The sequence below is a fragment of the Amblyomma maculatum genome, chromosome 10 (assembly GCF_055883805.1).
Source record: "Amblyomma maculatum isolate TAMU_Amacu chromosome 10, ASM5588380v1, whole genome shotgun sequence".
NCBI classification, from domain to species: Eukaryota; Metazoa; Arthropoda; class Arachnida; order Ixodida; family Ixodidae; genus Amblyomma; species Amblyomma maculatum.
Window position 1 is genome coordinate 88,150,985 of NC_139353.1, and position 15,745 is coordinate 88,166,729.

Here is a 15,745-nt window from a genome sequence, read left to right on the forward strand (position 1 = left end):
CAGTAGTGCAAATATATATATATATATATATATATATATATATATATATATATATATATATATATATATATATATATATATATATATATATGGCTTTCCTAGAAGACTAGAGACAAGAGATTTGAGAGAAGAAACACTTCAAATAGCCTGTCGCATAGTTTCCTTATTTATTCGCCTTTTGTAGTGTTCTTGCGCTACTTTAAATTGATAGATGTCCGCAATGGCCTCTGAACAGGCTATGAAGGGTTGTCGTGAGAATTTCGACTTCAATGATTTCTTTTTGGTGCCATCGCTAGGCACCAATTGTTCGGTCGAAAAGACGTCCTTCTTTTCGACTAAGTTCGGCTTCGGGGTAGTCGGGAATCATCTGAAATGATTTAAAAGTGGCAGGAAAGCAAAAAGTGCAGTTTATTGATTTGTGCTACAAAATTAGATGGAAAGTGTGATGCTTTGGTAATGCTAAATGTATAATTGATTGTTTTATTAGGGGGCATAATAAATAAGAATAAATAAATAAACAGCAACTCAACATGAATAAGATTAAAAGGAAAAAAACAGGATTGTGCTTTGCTTTTCTGAGAACTCAACGGCTGAAGCATTTCTGCCTTCCGTTCATCTCTCTCTTCTCTTGTACCTCTATATTGCCGCGAAACCCTCTAAACTGTATTTGTTGTTTTTCAACAGCCGCCGGCATAGAGGCTTATCACTCTGATTCTGGATCGCGTATCAGTTCCGTAATCGTCGTTTGTTAATGCTCGATGTCGCGAGTCACACCTTTATCAGTTTCGTTGTAGCGCAAGATGCACCGAGATCTATCTCGAAGGTTCCGGCCACTCGGGTGTCTTTCCAAAATGTTCCAGCCCGTGCTGGTAGCTGTTTGCGACGTTATCTAGATTGTTCTGTGCAGCCTTTAAATTGAGCGTTGCCGAGTGTGACGGGCATTCTTTGTTCGACGATCGACGAGCACGTTTGTTTTTATCGCCGCCGCCGAGTTGCTTAGTTCTTTTGCGGGCGCAAGTCAGCCCAAATAAACAGTTTTAGTGCAATCATCGACCCTTCAATTGTGTCGTCGACCACGTCACCACTACGTGACATCTGGTGGAGGTGCTGCCTTTGATCCTTCAAGCGAAGACCCAAGCCGTGTTCCTGTCGCCCTGGAAGACCAGTCTACAGGTCACCGAGCCAGCCGCCGACTTCAAGGCCTACAACCCGAACACGGTCTGTTGCTTGACCCCATTCGATCTCGGAAGGCATCGACGCTGACAATGGCCCAGCCTACAGCACCGGTTATTTTCGTCCAACCCCGGGAGCCCCCCTGCTTCCATGGACTACCGGATGAAGATGCGGGAGATTAGATGGACCTTTTCGACCGTGTGGCAGATTTCAACGGCTGGAATGACGCCGCGAAACTTAGGCAAGTCTACTTTGTTCTTCAAGGACATGCCCGAGTTTGGTTTGAAAATCACGAGGCAACTATGAAGGATTGGGATACTTTCAAGGAAGCGTTTCTGACTGCCTTCTCAAGCATCGTCCGAAAGGAAAGAGCCCAGGCCCTCCTTCAGTCAAGACTGCAACTTCCTAACGAGTCTGTCCTGGCGTACGTTGAGGAGATGAAGCGCCTCTTTCGCCGAGCCGACCTTAACATGACTGAAGGTGAGAGAGTCAAACTTTTAATGCGAGGCGTCAAAGAATCGCTTTTTGGAAATCTTGTCCGAAATCCGCCAAAACAGTGGCGGAATTTGAAACGGAAGCGTCTGCCATCGAGAAGACGTTGTACACTCGGATGCGCCACTACGAGCGGCCACTTCAGCCAGACTACTCAAGCCACTACCCCATCGCATCTGCAAGTGGAGAGAACCTTCGTGACCTCATCCGGGAGATCGTGCGAGAGGAGCTCCGCCGAATGCAGCCATCATCGCAACAACCCCAGGTGGCGATGCTCGCGGACGTCGTCCGTGAAGAAGTCCAGCAGGCGCTGGGCGTTACTGAAGCGACGGCTGCGACTGTTCCAGCACAAGAGGCAACAGCGATGAACTACGCTGGTGCATTATGTCGCCCTCCGCCCCGACGTGATGACTTTCCGAGCCCTCGCCGCTACCGGCCTGTTCCTGAAAACCGCCCCTTGGCTCCCGTCCGCCAAGCCTACCAACTTTTCGCGGATCGCCGAACCGTTGACGCAGCTTACAAAGGCTGACGTACCTTTTAAATGGGAAGCGCTGCAAGGAGAAGCCTTCGACGAACTTAAGCGCCGGTTGCAATGCCCTCCTGTACTTGGCCACTTTGATGAAAACGCCGAGACCGAAATTCACACCGACGCGAGCAGTGTGGGCCTAGGAGCCGTTCTTATCCAGAAGAGTGCCGGACAGCAGAAAGTAATCGCCTACGCTAGCAGGTCCCTCACAAAAGCCGAAGTCAATTACTCGACGACCGAGAAGGAGTGCCTTGCAATCATCTGGGCCACTTCTAAGTTTCCTCCATACCTACACGGCCAACCATTCAAGGTGGTAAGCGACCATCATGCGCTCTGCTGGCTGACCAATTTGAAAGATCCTTCCGGCCGCCTTGCCAGATGGAGCCTACGACTTCAAGAATTTGACATGACTGTAGTCTATAAGTCGGGCCGGAAGCATTCCGACGCAGACTGCTTATCCCGCGCTGTCGATGCTCCCCCGAAGGACGATGACGACGACGCCTTTTTGGGACCGGTAAGCACCAGCAGTTTCGCAGAACAACAGCGATCAGACCCTGAGCTGAAAGCGCTAGCCGATTACTTGGAAGGAAAAAACGCTTCCCCTCCTGGTGTGTTCAGGCGACATTTATCATCCTTCACGTAAAGCAATGGCCTCCTCGTGAAGAAGAACTTCGCACCCAACAAGACCGCGCAGCTTCTCGTAGTGCCTGAAACGGTTCGGCAAGAAATTCTGCAGGCGTTGCACGATGAGCCCACAGCAGGCCACCTCGGATTTGCGCGCACGTTGCGTCGAATCCAGGAGAAGTATTACTGGCCGCGGCTGCCTGCCGAAGTTGCCCACTACGTGAAGACGTGTCGTGAGTGCCAACGACGCAAGACGCCGCCGATCAGACAAGCAGGACTACTAAATCCGATTCCGCCCCCAATCCTGCCCTTTCAACAAATTGGGATGGATCTCCTCGGCCCCTTTCCATCTTCGTCTATGGGTAATAAGTGGATCATCGTGGCCACTGACTACCTTACCCGTTACGCCGAAGCAAGAGCACTACCAAATGGTACCGCGGCAGAAGTCGCCAAATTTTTTGTCGAACAAAATCTCTTGCGACACGGCGCCTCAGAAGTGCTCATCACGGACAGGGGAACGGCGATTACGGCAGAGTTGACGCAAGCCATCCTGGAATACAGTCACACAAGCCATCGACGAACAACTGCGTACCATCCCCAGACCAACGGCCTTACGGAGCGCCTGGACAAAACGATCGCGGACATGATCGCTATGTAAGTCGACGCTGAACACAAGACCTGGGACGCCATCTTGCCGTACGTGATCTTCGCGAGTAACACGGCAGTCCAGGAGACGACCAGAGCGACCCCGTTTAAGCTTGTGTACGGCAGGGAGCCCACGACGACGCTCGACGCAATGCTGCTGCACGTAACCAGCGAAGACAACCTTGACGTCGCCGCCTACCTGCAGCGTGCAGAGGAAGCCCGACGACTCGCACGGCTGCGTATTAAAGACCAACAGCGCACCGACAGCCGACGACACAATTTACGACGACGGCACGCAGAGTACAATCCAGGAGACCAAGTGTGGGTTTGGACACCAATTCGCCGTCGCGGATTAAGTGAAAAGTTGTTGCATCGATACTTTGGGCCATACAAAATCCTTCGCCGCGTCGGACCACTGGACTATGAAGTCATTCCCGACGGAACGTCAGCATCACAAAGGCGACGCGCACGCCCAGAAATTGCACATGTTGTACGGCTGAAGCCATATTAGGCGCGTTAAAGAATCTGTGGTGTTAAAAATTTGCAGTGTTTATGTTTGTTTCTTTGTTTTGGAACATCGAGGCGATGTTTTTTTTTAAGGGGGGAGTAATGCCGCGAAACCCTCAAAACTGTATTTGTTGTTTTTCAACAGCCGCCGGCATACAGGCTTATCACTCTGATTCTGGATCGCGTATCAGTTCCGTAATCTTTGTTTGTTAATGCTCGATGTCGTGAGTCACACCTTTATCAGTTTCGTTGTAGCGCAAAATGCACCGAGATCTATCTCGAAGGTTCCGGCCACTCGGGTGTCTTTCCGCAATGTTCCAGCCCGTGCTGGTAGGTGTTTGCGACGTTATCTAGATTGTTCTGTGCAGCCTTTAAATTGAGCGTTGCCGAGTGTGACAGGCATTCTTTGTTCGACGATCGACGAGCACGTTTGTTTCTATCGCCGCCGCCGAGTTGCTTAGTTCTTTTGCGGGCGCAAGTCAGCCCAAATAAACAGTTTCTTTAGTGCAATCATCGACCCTTCAATTGTGTCGTCGACCTCGTCACCACTACGTGACAATATTGTGGGTTTGTATACTTGTTATGATTTAATTCTTTTTTTTTCTTTATATGGTTTCGCCAGCGGTGACATCGGCATCTCTGGACTCCTCTCTCCGACATGCGAGATTGAACTGAGTTATAGGTGGCTCTAGCGGTCTTTTTATAGGGACCAGGGCCAACTAGCCGAACGGAGAGATTATGTCGATGCCAGGAGCGATTGTGATGTTTTCCGGGCATACTTCGCGCAATATCGCCAAATCTCCCGAACACAACCAGCGTTAAAATGAGGGTGCGAGATTTTCATCATGAGCCTAGAAAAGCTCTCGCCTTACAAAAATAAGATAAGCTAGAAGCAGTGAGTCATCGTAGTCTATCGTTGCTCGAACGTTTAAAGCGGTGTGTGATCGTGTCATAGTCCACCATGAAATATCAAAACTTCTTACACAGTGTGGCTTAGTCCGTCGTACTTAATGCTCTGATTTATTCGTCGTAGCCTGATGCTACCAGAAAAGGCGCACACTAACGCTATCGCCTATACTCTTAAGGGGAAGGTAAAGCGTCTTCATAATTTTGAGCCATAGCTAATGCAGTTCGTTCGTCAAAAAGACGTCCATGGATTCGGCCACGCGTGTCGGAAATAATCAGAGGTTGCGTAGCATCATGCTAATTTGTGAACCCAGTTATTGATGAGTGCCCTGTGTGTGATAAGCGGCGAACGTGTAATAAAATCATTGCAATTATTTGATTATTACAAAGGGATGGTAATCAAGAAAATTTAGAGGGTCTTGCGTGCGCACAAAATGTGACGTTGTCGCGTGCTGCATGAGCATACGCTGTGTGCGGCTATTGATTGTCCGATAGTCCGTGCTTACTGTAAAAGACGCTGGCACGAACGTTTCACGCCCAGAATGTAACCAGCTGGCAGCCTGCTAAGTTGCAGGAATAAACAGCTTTTGTTGTTTCGAGAAAGCCGCTCGTACGATGCTAAGACATGACAGATTGGCGACGAGGACGGGATTACTGTACGGAATTCGCAGCGTAAGGAAACTGCCTCCTGTGTCGAGGGATTCCTGCCTCGAAGATTGCGCGATGGTGGAATTCCTGAAAGCAGCATCACGGCGGCTGAAACTTCAAGCGTGACATGAGCCATATTATTCATATTGAAGCTTTTGACGAGTCCACAAGCGATTGGTGCTCCTGTAAGGAAGCTAAAGGCTTACTTTTTGGTCAACGAGTTTCTCGACAAAAAGAAAGTTCCTGCCTTGCTAAGTCTCATTGGTGCGATGACTGACGCGTTGCTCTAGCTGTTGACGGCACCAGACGCTCCGTCCTCAAAAGAGTTTCACAATCTTCGGAATCTCCTGAGCGATCATTTGGCGCCGCAAAAGTCCGTCATTGCAGAGCGTGGGACGTTTTACAAGGGGTGACGGCAAAACAACGGAAATAATTTCCCAATTTGTCGGTGAACTTCGAAGCCTAGTGCAGAGTTAATAATAATTGGTTTATTGGAAGGTGAAAGCGCAGTATCTGTCACACTTGCTATGTGGATACCTGAACCGCGCCGTAAGAGAAGGGATGATGATGGGAGTGAAAGTGGAAGGAGAGAAAGGGGAGCCGTAGTGGAGGGCTACGGAGTATTTTTGATCACCTGGGGATCTTTATAACGTGCGGTGACATCGCACAACACACGGACGCCATTTCGTTTTGCTTCCAGTCTCAAATTCGAAATTTTCCTCGGTGAAGCTTACGTTGTCGAAAGCCCCATTTATGTCGAGGGCCATGACGACGTTTTCGCCCGCCTTCGGCATCGCCTCGAGCACTTCCTCCTTGAGTTGGAGCAGCACGTCTTGCGTAGAGAGGTTGGCTCTGAACCCGTACATGCTGTCCGGGTACCATTGTTCGTTTCCCAGGTGCGACTGGATTCTTTTCGTGATCACTTTCTCGTACAGCTTGCCCAGGCCATCATGGAGGGCATCAACAACACCAACTGCGGGAGGAGAACGCATGATTACGTCACAGCTTTCCTGAGCGACAGAACGGCGACCGTGGGGCTGGGCAAGCTGAGAAGCGACGTCTTCCCCACGCCGTGCAAAGGCACACCCCAAGGATGCGTCATATCGCCCGTCCTCTTCAACGTGGCAATGATTGGACTTGCAAGACGGCTCAAGGAGATCCAGGGCATCCAACACGCGATGTACGCCGATGACATCAATATATGGGTCACCCAAGGATCCCTCGGGGAGAAGCAAGAAAAACTGCAGGAAGCGGCAACTTGCGTAGAAACTTACACCAGAGAGAGGGGCCTAAGATGCTGGACGGAGAAGTCGGAACTCCTCAGGGTCGTCAAGCATCCCACCCAAGCGACACTGGAGGTCGTTCTCGAGGGACAGAACATCCCTGAAAAGAGCATGATAAAGATCCTGGGCATGGGGTTGCAAGGAAGCCGGAAATGCAGCCACACCATCAGCCTGCTGAGTAAGGCGGCAGAGCAGGTGGGCCGTATGATCAACAGTCTCTCAAAAGAGATATGGAATGAGAGAAGAAGGCACTCTCAAGCTAGTTAACAGCCTAATTGTCAGCCGAGTCACGTACTCCCTGCCGTACCACGCGATGACCAAGGCGGAAAGAGAGGAAGCCGACATCATTCTCAGGAAGGCGTACAGGACTGCTCTGCACCTACCCAAGCACACGTCGAACGAAAAGTTGCTCCAGCTAGGCATCAGCAACACCTTCAGCGAGCTCGCCGAAGCTCTGCTGGGAACGCAAATCACGAGACTCAGAGGCACCCCCACGGGACGAGCGCTCCTAAGAAGGTTGGGTCGGGACACGAGCGGACTGGTAGACAGATACGCGGACGTACCGGACCACCTTAGGAAAACCATTAACGTGGGACCATTTCCGAAAAACATGGACCCCAATCTTCACGAAAACAGACGAAAAGCGAGGGCCGAGTACGTCGAGAGAACGCTAGCCCAGTTAGGCAACACCGTACACATGGACGCTGCCGTATATTCGCGCGAGAGAGAACGCGTAGCCGCGACGGTAGTGGTAAACAAGGAAGGAAACATGATCACGTGTGCCACGGCAAAGGTCGCCGGTACAGCGGAGGCCTAAGAAATTGCCGTCGCGCTGGCGGTAGCAGAAGGCTACAGAACGGGCCGATCTCTCAACATACTGACGGACTCGAAGGAGACGTGCAGGAACTACACGAGGGCAGGATCAGCAGAACAGCCCTTATAATACCCAGCGGGTCAACCTCCGCCGAGGAGAAACCCAGGCATAACCTAATCTGGATCCCGGGCCACACGGGCATAGGGGGGAACGAAAGAGCAGACAGCCTAGCTCGAGGTTACGCATTCCGAGCAGAGCAGTCAAATGCTACGGAGCTCCGCCTACAGGCTTGCGAGGGGGGATACGCAGAGATCTTGCACTTGCATAGGGGAGCTAGAATTAGATATCCACCACCACACAAAGCCTTAACAAAGGAAGAAGCGACCGGCTGGCGCAGATTACAGACCAACTCCTTTCCTAACCTACACATACTTAATAAAATGTTCCCGACACAATACAGAGCCACCTGCCCTTCGTGCGATGCCACACCTACACTTTATCATATCACGTGGGAATGCGAACGCAACAAAGCATTCCACCAACACGAAGACCCGAGTGCGGAGCAATGGGAGAGTTGGCTCACCAGCGGCGAGCTCGCGACCCAAAGGGCCTTAGTGCAGCACGCGACTGATGCAGCACGACTGAGTGGAGCCTTGGAATAGGGGCCCACCCTTGCTGACGAGAATTCTCAAGTCGCCAGCGCCAGAGAAGACGATGGAGACTTCACAACCGCGAAACCCTTGAAATATTCAATAAAGTTTTCACTCACTCACTCGGTGAAGCTCTCCGGGACTGTTTCGTTTGCGGCTTGCTCGGCGAAGATATTCAGCGTGTTTCATTCCCAGAAGACAAAACGTTAACCTGCCAAAAAGCTGTAGATAAGGCTTTAGCCATGGAACGCAATGAAAAGCGCGGGTTTACCCGTAACATCGTGCCCGAAGGGCAAGGTGTGAAGAAAGTTCGAGCTAGAAAACAGATGGTGACGTCGCAAAGCTGTTTCCGATGCGAGTCACCCAATCACTCTAGCAAAGAGTGGCCTCATATCGGCAATACTTGTTACAATTGTCACCGGAAATGGTAAATCCAACGCGCCTGCCGTAAAGGAAATAGTTATGAGGACTAGCCTCGGAAATGAATGACGATGCTGGCGCCTGCCCGAAACGCGTCATCTGCTTCCTTTCAAGCAGTCAACGCTGCCTGAATTACTGTGGCCCTGAGCGTCGACGGCGTCCAGCTGACGATGGAGCTTGACACTAGCGCAGCCGTATACGTCATTTTCTGGTGTGAATTCAAGAAGCTTTTTGTTCAACCAGCGTCGGTAAATATGAGGATAGTGAAGCCGAAGGGACTGGCGGAAGTAGTCGTGAATCACAACGATCAGACCGCGCAGCTTCCTCTGTCCGTCGTGGACACTGCAGGACCTACCGTTCTGGACAGGGACTGTTTGCAGAATATTCGGCTGGATTGGAGGAGCCTGTTTTTTTGTAAGCACGTTGGTCCTTCTCATGACATGTCACAACACCGGGAACGAAAACTGCAAGACCTGCTAGATTGCCACTCCGAGCTTTCAAGGATGAACGAGGCGCTATTACAGAAGAGCGAGCCGTGTTTGTTCTTCGGGAATGGTCGCAGCCATAGTTTGTGAAGGCAAGAAGCATTCCATTCGCTCTACAGTGTGTAGTAGAAGCTGAACTGGCAAAAATGGACAAGCTTGACATCATATCTCACGTTGCTAAAAGTGATTATGCGAGACACCCTCGGTACCGGTCGTGAAGAAGGGCGGAATCCTCCGGCTGTGTGGTGACTATAAGACCACCATCAATCCCTGTCTGGAAGGAGCCCTCTACCAGCTACCTCAGATTACCTTCTATCATCGCTTGCAGGGGGCAAGGAGCGTCCGAAAATCGACCTTAGTAGGTCGCAGCCATAGTTTGTGAGGGCAATAAGCATTCCATTCGCTCTACAGTGTGAAGTAGAAGATGAACTGCCAAAAATGGACAAGCTTGACATCATATCTCACGTTGCTAAAAGTGATTATGCGAGACACTCTCGGTACCGGTCGTGAAGAAGGGCGGAATCCTCCGGCTGTGTGGTGACTATGAGACCACCATCAATCCCTGTCTGGAAGGAGCCCTCTACCAGCTACCTCAGACAGATTACCTTCTATCATCGCTTGCAGGGGACAAGGAGTGTTCGAAAATCGACCTTAGTAGGCCATACCAGCAGGTTGTCACGACGGACAGCTATAAAGGAACTACTGTCGTTAACCACGCGCAAGGATGTGTTCAGAACAAACCGTTTGGCTTTCGGGACTCCTTCGGCGCCAGGCATATTTCAACAAATTCAGGACAACATGCTGAAAGGATTGAAGGGAGTCGCTTGCTATCTTGACGTTCTGGTCACGGACAAGACCAAGAAAGAACACTTCCGTAATCTGAAAGAATTTCAACACTATAGCCAAAATCACTATACTTCAACACTATAGACATTGACCCCTTTCCCAAACATTTCACCCCAGAAGAGCCGAGCACCAGGCCGGGGAAAGCTTGTAACCATTGAAAAACCGGTGGGTGCCCGGCGGCACCAGGGATCGAACCCAGTACCTCCCGAATGCGAGGCGGATGCTCTACCACAAGGCCACCGCTTCGGTTCAAAAAGGGCCACATAATAGGCTTTTGCAGCACAAGGCGGACTTCTTGTTGTCCGATAGTGGAACTGATCACTGCCACATCGGAATACCTATACAAAAGGGCTACATAATGGGCTTTTGCCGCTCGAGGCGGGCTTATTGTTGTCCGATGGCGGAACGGATCATTGCCCCATCGGAGCAACTATTTGGGACCTATGAGCCCTATCCCGAACATTTCACCCTAAAGAGCCGAGCACCAGGCCGGGGGAAACCTTGTTCCCATTGAAAAAGCAGTAGGTACCCGGCGGTAACAGGGATAGAACCTGCTACCTCGCGAATACGAGGCGGATGCTCTACCACAAGGCTACGCTTCTTTTTTTTTCTTTATTGCATGAATTGGTACAAATACATCAGTAAAAGATCGTGATTGCCATGCTCCTTGGCTGACAACCGTGTCTAATGCACTTATTACCACAAGTTCGCCCATCAGACTCAAGACCTCATCCGCAGCGTCTTGCTGCTTCAAGATTGCTTTTAGTTTATACGCTTGTTCATCAAAATAATTATATACAGATCGTGCATCCACATCACAATGTCTATAAGCTATAAGCCACCCTACTCCTCCAAATACTGTGAAGGCCCAATAGCACGATGAGGTCATACTGAAAATGATCATTAACCGTTGTAAAGTAGCGAATTCTACGTGGCGTCAATGGCAGCTCTTTTTTAAGGGTCCTTTGTAACACGTCCCAGTAAAACACTGCATCCTAACAATCCAGGAACACGTGCTCAACTGTTCCAGGTTTCCAAAGGTACGAAAAGGCCCTTTTTTTCCATCCATGTTTTGACTGGGAGGGTTCCTGTATGCAATTTAAAAAAGAATGTTTTTACGCCCGGTGCAACAGTCATGTTTTTCACTCGCTTGAGCATGTCTTTTCCTGGGCCTTCACAGTATAAGGTTCTGTACAATGAAGCTGGGAACAATTGTCAAATAAGATCCTTTGTACAACCGCTTAGGTGGTACCGTCGCTAAATACTCTACAGAGTACCGCACGCGCGAAAACCTGAACGACCACACCACTTCTCGCAGGAAGCGAGACACAGTGTATCCCCGAGCAGAGCATGAAGAGACTATAAACTCTGGAATTGCACTGGTTAGCATGATTTGTATAAAAGTTCGCAGGAATGCATCTTTTTGGTCACGTAGGAAACAAAACCTTAAAACCATCTGCCGCACATATAGATGCATTAGAGACAACCCTCCGTCTTTAACTCGCCAAAAGAGATTATATCTGCTGATCCGCTTCCAGTTGGACGACCAAATGAAGACCGCAAATACACGATAGAACCTTTGGATATTGATGCGAGCACAATACAATACTTGAAGTAAATACATTATTCTTGCCATCAAAAAGGCATTTCTTTCATCCTTTCCCGTCTTTCAACTTTTCATTCCAGCAATTCGTATTTTCCCCGTATTTGTCCAAAAGGACTCCCAAATAAACTCCGGACTTTGTAGCCCATCATACTCCACAGAAATTTTCCGGTTCCTCTTCCCATTCACCGTGCCGGACACCGAGACATTTCTTTATATTAGCAGCACTACCAGGCTGCCTTCAAAACCTTTGTGTTACTTTCAAAGCTTACGAAACGCTTTCGCGGTCTTCACAAAAAAAGCGCCACATCATCAGCGTATGCCAATATTTTCACTTCACATACTCCCAGCTTAAAACCACGGATGTATTCGTTAGCAGTTACCATTTTACACAATGGTTCCAAATATATAGCAAAGAGGAGAGGAGACAGTGAACATCCCTGCCGCACAGATGCTCTTACATCAATCTTTCAGATAACGCTTTGTTAACCATAAGGCGTGTAGAACAACATGCATAGGCCTTTTTAACTGCTTTCAATAAAACGGCACCAACACCAATATGTTCCAACAAACAGTACAATCTTTCATGAGACACACGATCAAATTCTTTTTCAAAATCAACTTGAACCATGGCCACTCTCCTGTTCAGAGTATCGCAGCACTCGAACACACTACGCGCTACATGAATATTATTAAATATGCTTCTGGTCTTTATTCCACATGTTTGATGAGGCCCAAGAATATTTTTTATAATGTATTGCAATCTCTTAGCTAACACCTTCATCCGATTTTTATAAACAACATTTGTTAACGTGATCGGTCTATAGCTTGTAACTTTTAATAGCAAGGCTGGCTCATCAGTCTTGGGAACCAAGACCGTATGCGCGTTGCTAAAGGACGGTGGCAGATAACCCACATCAAAGCACTCCTTGAAAAGCCTATAGAGCATGATAGATAACTCACTTTTAAGGCTCTTGTAAAAGGCCGCACTCAAACCATCTGGTCCCGGGGACTTTCCGACATTCAATTAATGAATGGCGTTTTCTATTTCCTCCACACTTATTTCGTTCTCTAACTCTTCAGTAACTTCTTTTCCTAATATTAGCATCAGAGGCAAAAAGTTATCCTAAACCCTTCTTCACTTGGTGCTTTGCTCGAAAACAGCTCACAGTAATGCTCCACGAAGGCGCTCGTAATTCCGTTTTGATCATCATGCATCTGCCCCTTGTATTCGATAACCGTTATCTCGTTCGCGCGCGCATATCGCTTATCATCAGCGAGGGCACGTTTTGTTAGCGTTTCGCCACCGAGTCATTTTTCCGGGCGCGCTCTTATCGCAGCGCCTCTGTACTTCTTGGCATCCAAAGCTTCTAGCCTAACTTTTATGCCTTTTATTTCTTGCATGAACATACCCGGCATTCGTTCTTCTTCACCCCTAAATTTTTTAAGAGCACTTGCAGTTGCTTTTCTTCTTTCTTTTCCTCATACTCAATAATGGAAGAGCGCTCAATTGCATTAATTTTAACCTCCTGTTTAAAACGTTCCCAGGATTCAATGCAGCCTGTTTCGCTCTCATAAAAAATAGCCATGCTTTCCTTAACGTTTTTTAAATATAATTCGTCGTCTGTAAGCCTCGAGTTTATTTTCCATAAGTCCCAGTTCATTTTTTATTTACACTGCTTCATTCCGCTCAGCGTGACCGTAACTAAGCAATGGTCACTAAATGACATTTGCTTCACTTCATACTGTTCACATATAGGCGAAAACTCCGGCGACACATATATTCTGTCAAGTCGCGCGTGACTACTACCTCGAAAATGTGTGATATGCACACGTTTCTAACCATTCACCAGGACTGTTACGTCCTCTAAGCTACACTCATTGAGGGCACACTTCAGCAATTCGGTACTTTGGTCCTTTCCAACATTTCTATTCGAACAATCCTTAGAGTCTACAACACAGTTGAAATCTCCCAAAAATATAAGCGCACGACTGCATTCAAGGAAAGGCACCAACTGCTCAAAAAACTCGCGCCGTTCTTTTTGTGAGGGTGGTGCGTACAGGACCACCACCCTCACCGCACAGGTTTCGTACTTAATATCGCACACGAGGAAACGCTCCCTTGCATAAGTTATTACTTGCTCCACTGTTATGCCTACACTTTTTCTCAGGAAAAGACAGCAACCTGCCTTGTCGACATGCAGTCTGTCGATAAGGCAATGCTTCGGTTCTAACGCTTCATGAACCCCCAGAGTAACCAGCTGGCAGCCTGCCAAGTTGCAGGAATAAACGCTCTTTGTTGTTTTGTGAACATTGCCTCAGACATGGCAGGTGTAATTGACCAAATGGTTAACTGTAATATTGAAAAGAATAAATATGCTTTCAATGCTATCGAACTGATAAGAGTAGAATGCCAGGGCTTTTTGATGCTGTCTGTGCACAAAAACTAAAAATAAAAAATATAGATGGATACACCTTCAAAAACAGAAAGAAATAAAAAATATCAAAGGTAAAGAAAGAAAAAAGAAGAAAAGATATCAGAAGAAAGTGAAGTAACGAAACAACGTCTCTGCGCGTGAAACGAAAACGCGTCGTAATATTTAAAACCCATAGCAGTGGCGTTTAATGGTCCCAAACTCGTTTTTTCAAGTTTTTTATATTGGAAATAGTTCTCTTTTGTAGCGAGAGCTACACTACGTTACCCAGCCGTGCATGTTGGTGTGTTTGGGAGAGGCCACTAGGGCGCATGTGAAAACCTGGAAGGGGCAACAGGTGTGCCGCGCATGACGTTCTAGATCGCGGTTGCCCCGGCCGCGTGTCGAGATGCCAGAACAAAGAGAATAACGTCTTGCCAAGCGAAGACGTCAAGGCGCCGAGCGTAAAAAATAGCGCATTTAGCAGCAGCAGAAAAAAAAACGAGCCTAAGAAGGCGAAGAAAGCAGCGGAAAAGCCCAAACAAAGAGAGGAACGACTTGCCAACCGGTGATGCCAGATTGCCGAGCGCAATAGGAGCATAACCGCCAAGATGGGGGCCTATGGAAGAGTTCAATCAGCGGGAACCAACAAGAGAGGCGTGAAGGTACGTCGTGTGAATTATGACTTGTTGCTGAGCCGGACATTTGAAGCAGGCTTTGCGAACAATCTGCTTGAGCACATATGTGGTGTGTGCGAGAGATTTGCACCAAATGGACCTGACACCGGTGAGTAATTCAATGTACGAGACTTTGCTTTTGGAGACACTAGCAAATTGAAATAATGCATAGACAAAATTGAGGCCACTGAATGCTACTTCAAAGGGCAGTCTTCGTCTCTGTCAAGCAAATAAAAGATGTGTATACCCAATGTCTCTCATTGTTAAATATACATGACCACAACAAGCTCAGCCAGGGAACCCTACCTCTTGCTAGATATATCCTAGCATAGTCAAGCTAAGCCACTGCCATTTTATTAATTGAGCAATTACGGACTCCAAACTTTTTATATTTGCCTTTTCTAGATTTAACTTTTCAATCAGGCCATCTTGACACCTTGGGAATCTTTATCGCATTTGTAGTGTAATTACTTCAAATACTATTTCGAATATGTAACCACTTCAAATATTTCTAATTAGCATAATCAAGCATCGGCTTTCCATTCTGAGCATTTTCACATACTTCAGCTCGCCTTATTCAAGTTTTTATTTCTTACTTTTTATTGCATGAATTAAGAAGATTTGAGTAACTCATGATCGCCTAGCACACATTAATCAATCATCAACTAGAAGCACCACAAACATTTGAATGCAATATTGCCGCGAAACCTTGAAAACTATATTTGTTGCTTTTTAACAGCCGCCGGCATGCGGCCTTATTACTGTGATCCTGGCACGCGTATCAATTCTGTATCCCTTGCTTGTTCATAATCGTTGTCGCGACACGACGCGTTATCATTTTCTTTGTCGCAAACTATGCGCCGAGATCTGTTTTGAAGATTGCGATCACTTGTTTATGTTTCTACAATGTTCAAGGTTGTACTTGTTTACGACGTTATCTAGATTGTTCCGAGCAGCCTTTAAATTGATCGTTGACGAGTGTGACGGCATTCTTAATCAATCGGGATGATGCACTGCAAGAATAAACGTAAA

The 15,745-nt window shown here is 47.8% G+C and overlaps 1 protein-coding gene across 1 annotated transcript; it reads right to left on the bottom strand.

The window, feature by feature from the left end:
- Positions 1–292: 292 nt before the first annotated feature.
- LOC146176958 (uncharacterized) lies at positions 293–6,513 on the bottom strand. The gene is made up of 2 exons (XM_084581433.1): positions 6,256–6,513; positions 293–367 (listed from the first exon to the last, which is right to left on the bottom strand). Exons 1-2 carry the CDS (start codon positions 6,511–6,513, stop codon positions 293–295), a joined length of 333 nt encoding a protein of 110 aa, XP_084437559.1.
- Between the last annotated feature and the right edge of the window lie 9,232 nt (positions 6,514–15,745).

Excerpts from the sequence above, each read along its gene's own strand:
- LOC146176958 (XM_084581433.1), bottom strand. The coding sequence starts at position 6,513 with ATGCGTTCTCCTCCCGCAGTTGGTGTTGTTGATGCCCTCCATGATGGC. Across the intron at positions 368-6,255 it reads TAAATGGGGCTTTCGACAAC|ATGATTCCCGACTACCCCGA; the intron begins GTAAGCTTCACC and ends AAATCATTTCAG.